Source organism: Phocoena sinus, chromosome 19, assembly GCF_008692025.1.
Source record: "Phocoena sinus isolate mPhoSin1 chromosome 19, mPhoSin1.pri, whole genome shotgun sequence".
Taxonomy (NCBI): domain Eukaryota; kingdom Metazoa; phylum Chordata; class Mammalia; order Artiodactyla; family Phocoenidae; genus Phocoena; species Phocoena sinus.
The window spans coordinates 8,421,286-8,438,695 of NC_045781.1; the positions used below are offsets into that span (position 1 = coordinate 8,421,286).

Below are 17,410 nucleotides of genomic sequence, written 5' to 3' on the forward strand. Positions count from 1 at the left end.
GAGCTCACTGGCTCTTCGTGGCATCCTGTGCTGGGGATGGGGTGTTGTAAGAGAGGAGAAACTGAGGTTCTGAGAGGTAAGAGGCAGGGGAGTGGGCTGCCATGGGGTCCAAAGAGGGCTGGTGGCAGATATGGTGGCCACTCACCTTCTTCCTGCTCCTTTCTGCTTTTTCTCAGGTGACACTGGAAACTGGTACTCAAGTGATGAAGATGAGGGTGGGAACAGCGTCACCTCCATCCTGAAGACCCTGAGGCAGCAGACGTCTAGCCGACCCCAGGCTTCTGTTGGGGAGCTGAGCAGCACTGGGCTGGGGGACCCCCGCCTCCAGAAGGGACACCCCACGGGAGGGCGGCTGGCTGACCCCCGCCTCAGCCGGGACCCCAGACTTAGCCGCCACGTCGAGGCTTCCAGCAGTTCAGGCCCAGGTGACACAGGACCCTCTGACCCTCGACTGGCTCGCTCCCTGTCCACCCCCAAGCCCGAAGGCGGCCTTCATTCCAGCCCCGCAGGCCCCAGTGGCTCCAAGGGGTCTGGGCCACCCCCTGCAGAAGAGGAGGAAGGGGAACGGGCCCTTCGGGAGAAGGCTGTGAACATTCCCCTGGAGCCCCTCCCTGGGCACCCACTGCGGGACCCGCGCTCGCAGCTGCAGCAGTTCAGCCACATCAAGAAGGATGTGACCCTGAGCAAGCCGAGCTTTGCCCGCACTGTGCTCTGGAACCCTGAGGACCTGATCCCCCTGCCCATCCCCAAGCAGGATGCAGTGCCCCCCGTCCCTGTGGCCCTGCAGTCCATGCCTGCCCTGGATCCCAGGCTGCACCGCACCACCACCTCGGGCCCCCCCAACCCCCGGCAGCGCCCAGGCACCTCTACAGATCCCAGCACATCTGGCTCTAGCCTGCCTGACTTTGAGCTCCTCTCTCGCATCCTCAAGACTGTCAATGCCACTGGCCCCTCGGCGGCCCCTGGCCCTGGTGACAAGCCCAGTGACCCTCGAGTGCGGAAGACACCCACCGACCCCCGGCTGCAGAAACCAGCAGACTCTGCTGCCTCCTCCCGGGCAGCCAAGCCTGGCCCCACAGAAGCGCCCTCTCCAGCTGCCAGCCCCAGCGGGGAGTCCTCCCCGCCAGCCACCGCCCCCTATGACCCCCGTGTGCTGGCAGCCGGCGGCCTGGGCCAGGGCAGCGGGAGTGGGCAGAGCAGCGTGCTGAGCGGCATCAGCCTCTACGACCCCAGGACTCCCAACACGGGTGGCAAAGCTGCAGAGCCGGCCGCTGACGCAGGCACCCAGCCCAAGGGACCTGAGGGCAACGGCAAGAGCTCCGCCACGAAGGCCAAGGAGCCCCCATTTGTCCGCAAGTCCGCCCTGGAACAGCCTGAATCGGGGAAGTCTGGGGCAGATGGGGCCGCAGTCATGGCCACAGACAGGTACAACAGTTACAACCGGCCCCGGCCCAAGGCCGCCGCGGCCCCTGCCGCCGCCACGGGCGCCCCGCCAGCAGAGGGCGTCCCGCCCCAGCCCGGCGTGCACAACCTCCCGGTGCCCACCCTCTTCGGGACCGTGAAACAGGCACCCAAGACGGGCTCCGGAAGCCCATTTGCTGGCAACAGCCCGGCCCAAGAGGGTGAGCAGGACGCTGGGTCCCTGAAAGATGTTTTTAAAGGCTTTGACCCCACTGCCTCCCCCTTTTGCCAGTAGTGTTAAGCCGGAGTCGAGCGCTCCCTGCACCCCACCCTTCCCAGGGCAATATTTAAGGGCAGCAACCAGAGTTGGGGACTTGGGGGGAGGGGGGAGGGGGTCTGGGTGTTCTTTCTTTTCTTTTTTCCTATTCTTTTTTCTTTTCTTACCCCCCCCTTCTTTTTTTAAAGTAGTACTTTCTTTGAAACATATAAATTGTATATAACTATCTTTAACTTCTGGTCAGTGCTGCGGGGCTCCTAGGCTCCCGCCAAGAAAACCTACATGTGCATGTGTACAGTTGCGAGTCCCCTGGGCCTCAGCCCCAGCTGGCACTCCGCCTGGCCTGGCCAGGCCTGATTTTCAGGGACTTCTTAAAGGCTGGGGCCCCAGTTTGGTGGCTGGGGGTCTGGTGGGTTTTCTGGGCAGAGCTTGGCCCCTCCCCCCCATCCTACCCCCCGCCCCCCAGGACAAAGGGAACAGCAGGCGTCGAGAAGGCATTGAGCACTGCTCACCCTGTGGTGCATGAACAAGAAGAGACGGAGCCGAGACGGTGGGCAGGACCCGCATGGAAGCAGGTCTAGGCATTTCTGCGTCTCCTCTGCAGTGTGCAGGCCATGATGACCCGCTTCAGGGGCCAGCGGAAGTGAGAAAGTGTCAAGACAGAAGGAAAAGAGAAAGAGCCTTCGGAAGCTGCCTGGGCCGGGAGAAACAAAGTCCTTTTCCACTGCTGTCTCATCTGGATTCACACACCGGCCTCCCTGCCATCCTCCGTCCAGAGTTCATCCCAGAGCAAACCGGCGTCCTCCAGCCTGCGACAGGAGACTCCGGGTGAGAAATGGACCTGGAGTTGGCAAGGCTGGTGTAGCCAGGAGCTGCCTGCGAGAGGCAGAGCACGCGCTTTCCGTCTGCTTAGCCCGTCCCGTCCTGTCGTGTCCCGGCCGTGCCTTTCCCCCTCGTGCTGGGCTCTGTCCTGGGCTCAGAAGGCAAAGTGCCCAGTGAGCCGGCCCCGGCCCTCTGGGGACAGCTCAAGGATCCATGGCACGGCCACGCCATCAGGCTCCTGACAGAGGGATCCCTGGGTGGTTCTCGGCAAAGTGTTTTGCTTTCTCTGCTTTCTTCACACCTCCTTGCACCATATTTTTAGGGCCCGTGGTTTTGGTGTGTTTGGTTTTCTTCCAAGCCGACAGGTGCGTGGGTTCGAGGCGTGTACAGAGTTGGATTTGTGGATACTTCCGGGAGGGGGCCTGAGGACACGGTGGGAGACTAGCCAGGGCAGGGTGTGGGCTGCTGGGCCCTCTCCAGGAGAGGGACTGGGACCCCCACTGTGGGCAGGGGCCATGGGACCCAAAGCCTGTATCCTGCTCTCCTCATCCGGCTGAGCCGGGAAGGGAGCATAGATGCCTGCCCGGGCTCCGCCCGACCTCCCCCAAGACCCTGGCTGAGGTCCCATCCTGTCCACAGAGCCCCAGAGAAGGCCTACCCCGTGGACGTGGCCTGAGGGGAACCGGCGAGGCTTGTGCGGCCGGGGCTCCCTTCCGCCTGTGTGCCGGTACTGGCCGGCCGTCTCCCGCCTTTTTCCTCCTCATCCCACCGTCTCAACCACCTCGCTTAAGGGCCCTGACTCTTTCTTACTAAAAATGAGGAAACATGGTGTCCCAGCCAAAGGGTTCCCCCTCCCACCTCCTCGGGGTAGGAGGTTAAAGAGGGTTCAATACCAAACGCCCTGCCCCAGAAGAGAAATAGTCATTGAGTTTGGGGCCGGAAGCAAGGGCGGGAGAGGCAGTGCGCCATGATCAGGTTGGTTTGGTTTGTCTTTGTGTCTTTTTGTTTTGTTTTAAACAATCATCAGTGAGATTTTTCTTCAGCCACCAGTGTTGGCCTTGAAGCAGAGGGCTGCAGCCCCGTAGTGTTTGTAAAATAAGAAAGAATACACAGTGTGGCTGTGGTTGGGTTTTTTTCCCCCTCCTTTGAGAATTTTTTTTATAAAAGCAAAATTAAATACTTTTTTAAAACTGAAATCTGTGGATGAAATAGAAGCTGGAACCCACCTCTTGGAATATTCAGCCTAAGAACCTCATGGGACTATGAATTCACCTGAAATTTTCATTTGCCATCAGGCTGAGCTTTTAAAGAAAAATTGTTCTCTAACCAGGATTGTAACAAAAGTGTAAATACTATTTCAGAGTTGAAAGTTGATGGTGCAAATATGTATATAACGTACTGTATTTTTACAATGATCGTCGCATGACTCTATTCCACCCCCTTTTTGTACTCCATATCTGTCTTCCAGAAACGTCACCTGCCCTTTCTCCTGTGGTCTCTTAATCCAATAATTGTACTACTGCCATTAAAGGATGCAGTTATTTTAAAAAGCCTGTGGGCCTTGTTTCTCCGTGCTGCCCCCACCATCCCTTGTCCCAGAAATGACAGGGCGGGGGTGAAACCTTGAAACCAGGGTCTCTTCTGGGTGGCCAGTCCCAGGGTGACATTCATGATGACACTGTGGGAATGGTGCCTCCCAACAGCTTCAGCTTCCCTTAGCGGCTGACGAGCTGACGACTGCATTCTACAGTTCTTGAACTCTGGCTCCGGGCCAGTCTCCGCGTTTAAGGACACAGTTGGCCCACACAGGCATGGTCCTGCCCACCGCACAGATCACAGAAGAGGCCAGTGATGAACTCAGGACAACTGGGCTGGCTTCTAAGGATGAGAAACGGGAGCCCTCTAACTGCTGTAGACTGTGTCACCTCAACATTTATATGTTGAAACCTAGTCGCCCAATGCAATGGCGTTTGGAGGTGGGACCTTTGGGAAGTGATGAGGTCAGGAGGATGAAACCCTTACGAATGGGGTTAGTGCCCTTATAAAAATGAGACCCCCACAGAGTATCTCTGCCCCTTCCTCCGTGTGAAGATGTGGCAAGAAGACAGCCATCTGGGAACCAGGAAGAGGCTCTTCACCAGACAGACACTGAATCTGCTGGCACTCGATCTTGGACTTCCAGTCTCCAGAACTGTGCTATTTTGTTACAGCAGCCCCAGCGGACTCAGACATTACCTACTTGTTAACCAGGAGTCTTCTCCGGGGAAGCCGCACTCGGCGAGGGTGAGAAGGGAGCAGGACTTGGCCTGGAGAGTAGCCATGTCTTCTTTGGACTTCCTTTGGTTTCTGTGTTTCAGTGGGCCTCTTAATTTTCCATGACTGCCATATAAATTATAGAAGCCAAGTGGTTTAGAACAGGAACTTTGGTGGGGGGGAAACAAAACAAAACAAAAACAGGAACTTGCTACATTACAGTCCTGGAAGTCAGAAGCGTGACACGTCTCACTCCATGGTTGCCAGGGCTGCCTGCCTTTCTGGAAGAACAGGGAGATTCTGTTTACGTGCTTTTTTCAGCTTCTGGAGGCCACCCACCCACCTTGCCTCGTGGCCCTCTTCCGTCTACAAAGCCAGCAACGTCACGTGTCTCTGGCCCTTCTTCCACTGTCACATCTTTCTCTGACCGCAGCTGGGAAAGGTTCTCTGCTTTTCAAGACCCATGTGATTAGATTGGGTAATCCAGGATCATCTCCCCATCTCAAGATCCTTCATCACATATGCCAAGTCACTTTTGCCATGTAAATTACATATTCATGGGTTCTGGGATAAAAACATGGACATCTTTGGGGAGCTGTCCTGCCCTTTAATTGGGATCCTGGGTATTTCTCAGAGCAGGGTTCTCACAGCCCTTACGCTGGTTGCTGGTCTAAGCAGATAAGCTCTAGGTCTCTGTCAAATATTCAGGGTTCAGCCTTTGAATTTCTTCTAATTCATCCACATCGAGTAAGGATGATTTCACCTGTAACTCAAAACTCCAGCTCAGGGACTTCCGTGGTGGTTCAGTGGTTAAGAATCCGCCCTCCAATGCAGGGGACGCAGGTTCGATCCCTGGTTAGGGAACAAAGATCCCACATGCTGCGGGGCAACTGAGCCCACGCGCCACGAATACTGAGCCGGCACACTCTGGAGCCCACGTGCCACAACTAGAGAGAAGCCCACGTGCCGCAAGGAAATTCCCGTGTGCCACAACTAAGGCCCGACACAGCCAAAAGTAAATATTTTTTTAAAAACCCAAAAAACTCCCAACTCAGCTGCCTTAAACAGGCAGGAGTTCATCATCTTAAGTAAGAAGGTAGGGTGGTTTCAGGGTTGGTAAAAGAGTTAACTCCAAGTTCACTCAGGTTCAGCCCATCTTACCACACTGCCGGTCCGGGGCAGCAGTACCCCTCGTGATGGCAAGATGGCTAGAGCATCTTCCAGACTTCACCTCCTCACCCAGCCAAGTGCAGAAGCAGAAAAGAAACTTTCTATGTATCTATGAGCAAGGAAACGCTTCCCAGAAGTCCCTCAGTCTTCCTTTCAGGTCTCATTGGCTGGATTAGATGGTGTGACCCTCCCTACGTTGGTCCATGGCAAGAGGGGAAATAGAGGTCTGACGTCTGGTTCTTAGACTAATCAAAGATCCAGCGTCCTGGGGCTGAGCACATGGCTGCTTGGAAGGTAGACATTGCAAACACCCGTGGGGCTCGTGCAGGAAGAAGGCGGCGCAGGAGTTGGAAGCCGCAGCGGCGGTATAGGCATCATTCAAGTGTTTGGGGCATGGACCTTCTCTGCACCAGAGCCTGTGCTTGGCACGGGGCTCCAGCAGGAATGACACACTGTCTGGGGTGAGGTGTGCAAGGAGAAGGAAGGTGGCATTGAGGCTTGGGAAGTTGGCAGGTCCTGGAGAGCCTTGAAGGCTGTGTTACAGACATGGGCAGGGGAGAGCTTGTATTCAAGTAACGACTGGAATCAGAACCTTCCATCTGGCGGAGGTGTAGGACATGGGTTGGCCAGGGCAAGATGGGGTGGGGGTAGGGCGAGTGGGGAGCCTGGTGGGATGACAAAGCAGGAGGATCAAGGGGCTGGGCATCAGATGGATTTGAGACTCAGAGAATAGCACACATAGGAGTTGTAACTGGGTCAGATGTGGCAGGTGACAGAGATGAGGGGTCAGGACAGGATGTCTGAGGCAGCCCAGAGGAGGGCAGTTCCCTTACTGAGGTGGCACATGTGAGGAGAAGGTGGTCTTGGAAGGGGCTGAGTGCAGCTTTGGACCTGGAGCTCTGTGCTGCAGGCCGTGAGAGGCCCCTCCACAGAGCTAGTCATCAAAGCTGCAGGAACGGATGGCGTCACTCGGGAAGCACGTGGAGCTCTGCGCAGCATCGCTGTTGGAGGAAGAAATGGAAACTGAAATGGGACAGGAGTGGCCATCAAGCATCGGCTGGTAAGTGGGGCTGAGAGCCTTCCGATGGGACATTGGGAACAGCAAAGAATGCCAGGTGTTCCTCGGGTGCCTGCCCTGCCCCACCACCTAGATTCTACAGGTGTGAACATTTACTGTACTTGCTTCATCATACATTTAGCCAACTGTCCATCCCTCCGTCCACCCATACATCATATTTTTGTTTGTTTTGTTTTGTTTGCTTTGCATGTGGGACCTTAGTTCCCTGAGCAGGGATCGAAACCATGCTCCCTGCAGTGGAAGCGCGGGGTCTTAACCACCGGACCTCCAGGGAAGTCCCATATTTTTGGATGCATTTCAAAATAAGTTCCAGACATCAGAACACCCTAAATCCTGCAACATGTGTATCATTAACCAGAGTTCAATATTTATTTACATTCCCTTTTTTTTTTAAGGTGGAATTTCCATATCGTGAAATGCACAAATCTTACATGTACACTCGTGGAGTTTTCAGAAATGCATCCATCTAGGTACCCCAAACCCCTATGAATCTAGAGAACAAAGTTCCCTCATGCCCCTTCCTGGTCATTCCCTGCTCTTACCCTCCCATGGGCAGCCACTCTTCTGGTTTCTTTCCTTCTTAGATAACTTCTGCATCCAAGTAATCTTGGATGGTCGGTGCCTATATCGGCAGCTCATTGCTTTCATAGCGGTGTAGTGCCCCCTTGGACGGTGGACCACAATCACTCCCTCACCTGCTGAGGGATATTTGGCCATTGCTACTTTGGAGATGTTATAAATAAAGCTGCCGTAAACATTTGTGTACAGGTCTCTGTGTGACCATAGCTGTTCATTTCTCTTGGGTAAATACCTAGGACTGAGATTGCTGGGTCACAGAGCAGGTGAACACTGAGTTTTATGAGACTGTCAAACTGTCTTCCAAACTGGTCATACCATGTTACAATTCCCAGCACAGTGAATGAGACTTCCACTTGCTCTACATCTTTGCCAGCGCTTTATTTTGTAATGTATTTAATATTACTATTTTTAATTGAGGTGAAATTCACATAAAATTAACCATTTAAAAATGAACAATTCAGTAGCACTTAGTACATTCACAATGGACAGCCATCACCTTTTTTTAGCTCCAGAATTTTTTCATCACCCCAAAAGGAAACTCATTATTAAGCATTACATCCGAAAAGATCCTTTTTCCAAAAAAAGGTCATATTCACAGGTTCAGGGGCTTAGGATGTGAACATATATTTTGGGGGGGGCACCTTTTAACCCCCTACACTACTCTTTCATCTGGTTCCAGGGTTGCAGGCAGGGAAGGCTCTGATGGTCCTGGAGGACCTTACCAACTCCCTCTGACATCTGTCCTGGGATGTGTGTGTCATGGTTGCTGCTACTAGAGTATTTCTCACCTAGCAATAAAACATTTTGGATGAGATATGATCATTCAATAAGATTCCTAGGAACACTTTACCGGGTATTTGCAAAAGACCCACCTAGGGGAAAATGAGCTAGCTGCTTTTTCTCCCAACAGTGTTGTCCAAGGTGTGAGCCTGGTGAGCATTTCTTAACGATACTCGGAAACAATTGGGTTTTTTTGAATAAATTTATTTATTTTATTTATGTACTTTTGGCTGCGTTGGGCCTTCGTTGCTGCGCGCGGGCTTTCTCTAGTTGCAGCGAGCGGGGGCTACTCTTTGTTGCGGTGTGCAGGCTTCTCATTGCAGTGGCTTCTCTTGTGGTGGAGCACAGGCTCTAGGTGCGCGGGCTTCAGTAGTTGTGGCACACGGGCTCAGTAGTTGTGGCATGTGGGCTCCAGAGCGCAGGCTCAGTAATTGTGGTGCATGGGCTTAGTTGCTCCGTGGCATGTGGGATCTTCCTGGACCAGGGCTCAAACCGTGTCCCCTGCTTTGGCAGGCGGATTCTTAACCACTGTGCCACCAGGGAAGGCCAACAATTTTTTTTTTTTTTTAAGATTTGGAGCTTATCAGTTGTATTGGCAAAGATGGGCGAGTTTACGCTGCAGAAACACAGACTCCCAAATCTCAGTGGCTCATCCGCAGGTCAGCAGGAGGCTCTGCTCATCGCAGTCACTGAGGGACCCAGGTTGGTTGTTCCCACCCCTGGAACAACTTGGCAGCAGTGAGGGAGGTGGAGAAGAGCCCACCAGCTCTTAAATGCTTCCTCCCCAAAGCCAAGGACTTTGCTTTGGCTGCGTTTCATTAGCTAAAGCGAGTAAGGGGGCCAGCCTAACTTCAAGGGGATGGGGAGGTGCAATTCTACCAAGTGGCCAGGAGGCGGAGAGCTGGAAATATTTGGAGACCAGGACTAATGTTTTCCACATCAGCCCTCCCCATTTCTCCCAGGCATCCCTCATTGTTTGCAGGTGCCATGCCAGGGGCTACATTGCCAGCTGAGGAGGTGTGGTGGCTTGGATCTCTCACTGCAGGGAGCGTCATTATCTTAAAGCCTCGGTTGCTGCACCCAGAGATTCACCACCAGGTTTGTGTGGAGGCCACGCCCCTAAGCCTGTTCCAGCCAATGAGTGAACTGGGGGTGGGGTGGGGTGGGACCCAGGGATGAGGGTTTGTTGGGCCAGAGAGAGGGAGAAAACTGGTGTCTCCTCTAAGGACCCTAATCCTATTGGATCAGGGCCCCAACCTATGACCTCATGTAACCTTAATTACCTCCTTAAAGGCCCCATCTCCAAATACAGTCACATTGAGGGTTAGAGCTTCAACGTATGAATTTTGGGAAGACACAGTTCAGTCCTTAGCACCCGCCCTGTCCATTCCACCATATCCCCAGTAGCCCACTTGAAAAGCAAAAGCTTTCACATTCTTTCTTATTTCTTCTGGTGGTTACTCTGTTTGTCTCGAAATATGTCAACTTTAGGTATTTCCTGCCAACTTCCTGCTCCCTTCCCTCCCCCTTACTTTCAGGCTGCTCGTCTAAATACTATGATACCTCATTCTCTGTGTTTTATTCTCTCAACCAGCAGTGCCCACTAGAATGTTCCACAATGATGAAAATGTTCTCTCTTCGGTACTGTCCAATATGAGAGCCACTGGGCACATGTAGCCACTAGCACTTGAAGTGTGGCCAGTGCAACTGAGGCACTGACTTCTCGTTTTTAAGTTTAAATTTAAAGAGCCACATGTGCCCAGTGCCTGCCACGTTGGACGGCACAGCTCTAAACCTTAGCTGGAGCTCCTTGTTAAAATGATTACAATTACAAATCATGGGACTTCCCTGGTGGTCCAGTGGTTAGGACTCCGCACTTTCACTGCCAGGGCCTGGGTTCAATTGCTAGTCAGGGTACTAAGATCCCACAAGCCACGCAGCGTGAAAAATATAAAATAAAATAAAATAGAAGTGTTGACAGGGCTGTGTTCTTTCTGGAGCGCTCAGGGGAGAATTGACCTCTTGCTTCTGTTGTCACATCTTCTTCTATTAACTGATCCTCCTGCCTCCCTCTTATAAGAACACTTCCGTCCGCATCCTAATTCCTGGAACCTGTGAATGCTACATTCCATGGCAAAGAAACTTTGCTGATGTGACTGAGTTAGGGATCTTGAGATGGGGAGATGATCCTACATTATCTGGGCAGGCCCAGTGTAATCGCAAGGGTCCTTATAAGAGAGAAGCAGGAGATCAGAGTAGTAGATAGAGCAATGGAAGCAGAGGGTGGAGTGACTCCAGGAAGAGGCCACAAGCCAAGGAGTGCACGTAGCTTCTTGAAGCTGGAAAAGGCAAGCAAACAGATTCTTCCCTGAAGCCTTTAGAAGGAGAGCAGCCCTGCTGATGCCTTGATTTTATTTTATTTTATTTTTTAATTTTTATTTATTTATTTTTGGCTGCATTGGGTCTTCGTTGCTGTACACAGGCTTTCTCTAGTTGCGGCGAGCAGGAGCTGTTCTTCGCTGCAGTGCACAGGCTTCTCATTGCAGTGGCTTCTCTTGTTGCGGAGCGTGGGCTCTAGGTGCGCAGGCTTTAGTAGTTGCAGCACGCAGGCTCAGCAGTTGTGGCTCACGGGTTCTAGAGCACAGGCTCAGTAGCTGTGGCACATGGGCTTAGTTGCTCTGCAGCATTCCTGGACCAGGGCTTGAACGAACCCGTGTCCACTGCATTAGCAGGTGGATTCTTAACCACTGCACCACCAGGGAAGTCCCAACACCTTGATATTAGATCTCTGATCTCTAGAATTGTTAACAAAAAAATTAATTTGCATTGCTTTAAGCCACTAACTTCGTGGTAATTTATAACATCAGCCATGGGAAACAAATACACAGACTAAACTAACCTGTGTTATTAAAGTCACTGTGGCAGTGGCTACAGTGACTAAGAAGGGGCTTGAGGGGTCCCCTGGGGGCGCTGATCATGTTTATTTCTCAGTCGGGGAGGTGGTGATGTGGGGTGTGATTTTAAAAAAATTCATCGAATTATGTGCCGTGATCTTTGTACTTTTCTGGATGTGTGTGATGCTTTAATAAAAAGTTAAATAAGAAATTCCAGGGCTTCCCTGGTTCTTCCACTGCAGGGAGCACTGGGTTCACTCCCTGGTCAGGGAACTAAGATCCCACAAGCTGTGCAACCAAAAAACAAACAAAACAAAACAAAAGAAAAACGTAGCTCCTAAGAAGATTAGATTATATATACACAGAAAACTGCGTAATTCTGTCCTACCATTCCATGCTAAATCCTCACTTTACAGGGAATGGAAAAAAACAGAGAACTAACTTACCTGGCATCACCTGAGTCGGTCTAGAACAGACAGCCAGAACCATTTTAAGGCCTCATATGCTATCACATGTACTAAAACAATAACCACTAACACATACACACACAGTACGTGAGATGGTGCTGGCCCTGGGCTGGGTGTTTGCATGTATTGAATAATTTCCAGAACTCCATGAAGTAGGTCTTATTATGTTCCCATTTCACAAATGAAGAAATTGAGGCCCAGAGAGACTAAGCAACTTGTCCTAGATCAACAGCTACTGAGTGGCAAAGTCAGTCTCCAAAATACAGACAGTCTGGCTCCAGAGTCATCTTACTCTTGGGGAGAGAGAGCCCCAGGGCTTGTGGTTGTCAGAGGAATACAGAGCGATGCCCTTCCTCCCCTCTTGATCAGTATCTGATCAGGAAAACTGAAACCACTCCAGGCATTTAAACCAGAGGGAATGTAATACAGGGAATTGGACACCAAGAGGCTGGAAGGGCTGGAGAAGTAAAAGAGGCATAATCGGGTTACCACCAATTAGTAGCTGCGGGAAGCTGCTAGAATCCCCAGGGTCAGGGTAACAGGAAAACGACAGTGTCACCCAGAGACTGCTATGTTGCTGAAGTAGGAACCAGGCTGCCTGAGCAGGACTTCTGAAGCTTGAGCTTGGCAACCTTCCCTCAGGGCATCACCAGAAGCCAGGGGGAAGAAAAGCTTCTTGCTTTTATGCCTTCCAACTGACAGAAACTAAGAGGAAACCATCTGGCAAAGGAGATGGAGAAATGTAGTTTGCAGGCTTCTAGCCCCTGTTGTAGAGAGGAAGGTATAGGAGGGCAGCGAGTGTGGATCTAACATACTGACTCTCTTTTTCGTGCCCCAGGCATCTGCTGTCTTTGAGGGGCATGTGAAACCTTCTGCTGCGTGAGCTGTTCCTCTTGTAGGGGACCCAGCCGTCACCCTGGGGTGTCCTGAGTCACAGCACAACTATAGAGGAGGGTCTGCAGTGAGGAGGAGATGGGACAAGCTGGTGGAGGAAGAGGGGAGAGTGGGGAGATGACCCCTTCCCACTAGGCCCTGCTTCACCCTGGGCCCCTCCCTTTCTCCACAGTGTGTCCCAGAAATTGCAAGAGCAGGCTCTGCGTCTTCCCTGAAAGGGCTCTACTTCACCCTTCTCTTCCCCACACAGCTCACTTTATCCAGCCTTCTGTCTGTTGCTTCTGCTACGCCTCATGGATGATCTGATGTGTCTTCATGAAGGACTTTGTTAAAACAGATAGCCAGTGCTCCAAGCCAGCGGTCATCTAAGAGCTAAACACACAGACCGCATCTTGTGGGAGAGGAATGCAGGAAAGCCTGGAGAGGGAGTGGATGGATGGATGGGTGTCCAGGAAAGACCCAGCTTTCTGGGCATGTGCCAGGTGTATAGGACATATGATCGCCTTGTACCGTTGTGCAGGTTTAACACTGAACAAGGACATCGCACCTAAAAGGACACCATTCACATGGAAATCATAGATTTGTAGACTGATGTTGACAATTTACTAGCATTTCGCAGAAAATTCTCTTGTTCTAACCAGATCAGTGTAGTAGGATAATTTTCAGGTAAGTGGAGACACTAAAGGAGAGTTTTGATCCTTGGATGGGCTGGGGGCCAAGGAAGTGGGGGGAGGGAAAGGAAGGGAATCCCAGAGGGAGACACAAAGGTGGAGGGAGGGAAGGTCTGGCAGCCTGGGGGGCGAAGTCGTGAGATTAGAAAGGGGAGTTGCTTTTAGCAGAGATGGAAGAGCAGTTCAGGGTTAGGTGGGGTCTGAGGGGCAGGGAGAACAAGGCTCCCATCAGAGCCTTCAGACCCCTCCATTTCATCTCCTCATGTCTTTTACTTACCACAAGTGGGCGGCAAGTCTGTGTCCACCAGAGGGATATCCAGGTCCAGAGATGGATAGGACGCTGAAGCCGAGGCAAACATCCAGGAAGCCATAGGGAACAGAAGAGCTCAGGGGGCAATGGGAAGGACCCCAGCCACTCCCTGTGGCTTGGCCTGCCCTGACATTTCTGCTTTCAGAAGGACGTTTCTTGGGAAATAGGTGAAGATGGGCAAAGGATACAAACTTCCGGTTAGAAGATGAATGCACTGTGGGGATCTAATGAGTACAGGTAACAGTACTCTCTTGTATACTTGAAAGTTGCTAAGACAGTAGATCTTTTAACTTTTTTTCTTTACCATGCCACGCGGTTGGCAGGATCTTAGCTCTCCCACCAGAGACTGAACGCGCACCCTCGGCAGTGAAAGCACAGAAAAACAGATCTTAAATGTTCTCAACACGCACTGAAAAAAATGGTACCCGTGTGAAGTGAGGGAGGTGTTAGCTAACATTATATTGTGATACGCATTTTGCAATATATATGTATATCGAATCATCACACTGTACATCTTAAACCCAATCTTATACACCAATTATATCTAAATAAAGCTGGGAAAAAAACCCAAAATGACATTTCTCCTCTCTCCCACCCCCCACCCCAGGTTACAAAAGCAATCTTTTTTTTTTTTAATTTTATTTATTTATTGGGTCTTCATTGCTGCACGTGGGCTTTCTCTAGTTGCGGCGAGTGGGAGCTACTCTTCGTGAGGTGCACGGGCTTCTCATTGTGGTGGCTTCTCTTGTTGTGGAGCACAGGCTCTAGGCGCGCAGACTTCAGTAGCTGTGGCACACAGGCTCAGTAGTTGTGGCTCACAGGCTCTAGAGCGCAGGCTCAGTAGTTGTGGCGCACGGGCTTAGTTGCTCTGCGGCATGTGGGATCTTCCTGGAGCAGGGCTCGAACCCGTGTGCCCTGAATTGGCAGGCGGATTCTTTTTTTTTTTTTTTTTCCTGTATGCGGGCCTCTCACTGTTGCGGCCTCTCCCGTTGCGGAGCACAGGCTCCGGACGCGCAGGCTCAGCGGCCGTGGCTCACGGGCCCAGCCACTCCGCGGCACGTGGGAACCTCCCGGACCAGGGCACGAACCTGTGTCCCCTGCACTGGCAGGCGGACTCTCAACCACTGCGCCACCAGGGAAGCCCCGGCAGGCGGATTCTTAACCACTGCACCACCAGGGAAGTCCCCAAAGCAATCTTAATGGTAAAATTTTTTGGAAAACTCCCTCCTCCCCCCAAAAAAATGGGAAGAAGAAAATAAGTATTAGCCAGAATCTCATAAAGCAAGTTATTCAGACTGTTGTCACAGGGACACCTTGTTCCCTCACATGTAGAACCCTCACAACCCATAGCCTTCTCTTCCCTGGATTCACATGTTCACTTTCTGGAGTACATCCTTGAAATCATTTTTACAAGGAAGAGAATACCTGGGTGTGGGGACGATAAAAAGTGGAGAGGTGTTATTTAGTCAAGAAAACTGCTATATACCAGCAATAACCAACCAGGAAATTAACAGAAAATCAGATAACCTTCCCAAGAGCGATAAAAAAAACTAGAAAGTATCTCGGAAGTAACTTAATGAAGAACACACAAGGACTTTCTGGAGGTGTCAAATACTCCGGACAGAGTTAATTTTATTTAAAAAGCCCACTGCAGTAGAGAGAATGCTCTGAGCTCCGAAATCTGCAAGCGGGAATTCCCCGGTGGTCCAGTGGTTAAGACTCCGCTCTTTCACTGCCAAGGGTCCAGGTTCAGTCCCTGGTCGGGGAACTAAGATCCCACAAGCCGCGTGGTGCAGCCAAAAAACAAACAAAATCTGCAAGCATCTTAAAAATCAGACAGAAAAAGACATTGCTTATCTAGGGTAAGAGGGTTTCGCAGTCAACGGGAAGTTGCCTAGATGAGGAAAAGTAACCATGGTGGTTTGCAAGACACACAGGAAGTGTGTCTTCCTGGGGTCAGTGCGTTCTCAGGAGAAGCTGACGAGGAGGCATGTCCCACTTTTCAGTCCTCCGGAGAAGAGGGAAGCTATAGTTAAGGGCCTGGGGGGAGGAGACAAGCCAGACTTAAGTTTGCGTAGAGCAAAACAGAGGGTGAGACCGAGAAATGGGCCGTGAACACCTGGTTGGACAAAATGTTGAAATCTTATTCAAGGACAACCTGAATAAATGCCTTCTTTGTGGTTTTCACAACTTGGCATTGTAATTCCCCTCCACACTCTGAAATGTCCTGCCTGCCACCAAAGCTGATCGTTTATCTCCTTGGTTCATTGGGTTCATTGTTGTGTCCGTGGGTGTTGGAACAGTCCCTGACATCTAGTCAGTTCCTTTTTAAAAAAAAAAAAATGTATATATGTATATACATATATATATATGTGTATATTTATTTATTTATTTATTTATTTATTTGATTGTACCAGGCCTTAGTTGCGGCAGGCAGTCTCCTTAGTTGTGGCATGTGAACTCTTAGTTGCAGCATGCATGTGGGATCTCATTCCCTGACCAGGGATCAAACCCAGGCCCCCTGCATTGGGAGCACGGAGTCTTATCCACTGCGCCACCAGGGAAGTCCCCATCTAGTCAGTTCTTGATAAAAATATATTCTTTAAAAAAATGTGTAGGGAATTCCCTGGTGGTCCAGTGGTTAGGACTCTGCACTCTCACTGCCAAGGGCCTAGGTTCAATCCCTGGTCAGGGAAATAAAATCCCACAAGCTGCATGGCATGGCCAAAAAAAAAAAAAAAAAATTTAAAATGGAGATATAATTGACCTATAACACTGTATAAGTTTCTATTGTAACTGTGATGATTTGACACACATTGATCCATACATACAATTACCACTGCAGTATGATTACCACTGCAGTGTTGGAGCACCTCCATCGCATCACATAATTATATTTTCTTTTCTTGTGATGAATAAAAATATATTCACTGTAAAAGGATACCAATGCCTGATCTCACCCTCCGATCCGCAGGTCCTGACTATGTTGCTCCAAGATGGGGCTGGAGCATTAATGTTTTTCTTAAAGCTCCCGATTGATTCGTTTTAGAACCACTGATGGAATCACAAGTGCAGAGGCAACTGGCCAGCTCTGTCTCTTTAAAGAGGATTTGTTTTCTCTGCAATGACCCTTTAATCTTTTTTTTTCTTCTCTCCTTTCTCATCTGCCTAAAACCATTCATCAGCCAAAAATGTGAAAAATGTGTTTCAAATATTTTCAGTTCCCATTTAAGCCCATTTAATGCTTAACATTCATTGCCAGCAGGCAGACTATTAGTACAGCCCGTTTGAATTCCCTCCCCAAGTTTAACCCCCCAACCTGCCTCTCCCTCCATAAAATCCAAGCTCTTCCCAGTAGGAGAGGAAGGAGCAGAGGTCGACAGGGGCCTGGCCTAGCCGGCCTTGCAGCCACGGTTCTGGAGGGTGATGGAAAGCTGTGGAAGATCTTCACCCTCATAGGAGGGTTTAAGCTGGGGAGAAACATCATTTGATGCTCATTAAAAACCTCTTCCGGGGACTTCCCTGGTGGTCCAGTGATTAAGATTCCGTGCTCCCAGTGCTGGGGGCTGGGTTCAATCCCCCGTCCTGGAACTAGATCCGGCATGTCACAACTAAAAGATCCCGCATGCCGCAACTAAAAGATCCCACATGCCGCAACAAACCTCCCAGACGTGGCAATGAAGATCCCACGTGCTGCAACTAAGACCCGGTGCAACCAAATTAATTAATTAATTAAAAAATCTTCCACCTGCTAAGTCCGTTTTCCACTGAGCCCTCAGCACCACATTCAAAAGACATACATCAGATCATGCTA

The 17,410-nt window shown here is 50.8% G+C and overlaps 1 protein-coding gene and 1 non-coding gene across 9 annotated transcripts in view; both read left to right on the forward strand.

Moving 5' to 3' along the window:
* Positions 1-4,108, forward strand: part of ZC3H4 (zinc finger CCCH-type containing 4) — a 42,891-nt gene extending 38,783 nt beyond the window's left edge. For 2 of the 8 annotated variants that reach the window (XM_032613060.1, XM_032613063.1), the window contains exon 15: positions 177-4,105. In XM_032613060.1, the coding sequence (XP_032468951.1) occupies positions 177-1,696 (1,520 nt within the window). In that variant the 3' untranslated portion in view covers positions 1,697-4,105. Of the gene's footprint in view, positions 1-176 lie in introns of all 8 variants that reach the window. The other 6 variants (XM_032613064.1, XM_032613066.1, XM_032613061.1 and 3 more) reach the window with 5 other exon arrangements.
* Positions 4,109-16,219: 12,111 nt separating this feature from the next.
* Positions 16,220-16,292, forward strand: TRNAE-CUC. Its single transcript has one exon. It is a non-coding gene; the product is annotated as a tRNA-Glu (tRNA).
* The last annotated feature ends 1,118 nt before the right edge of the window (positions 16,293-17,410 follow it).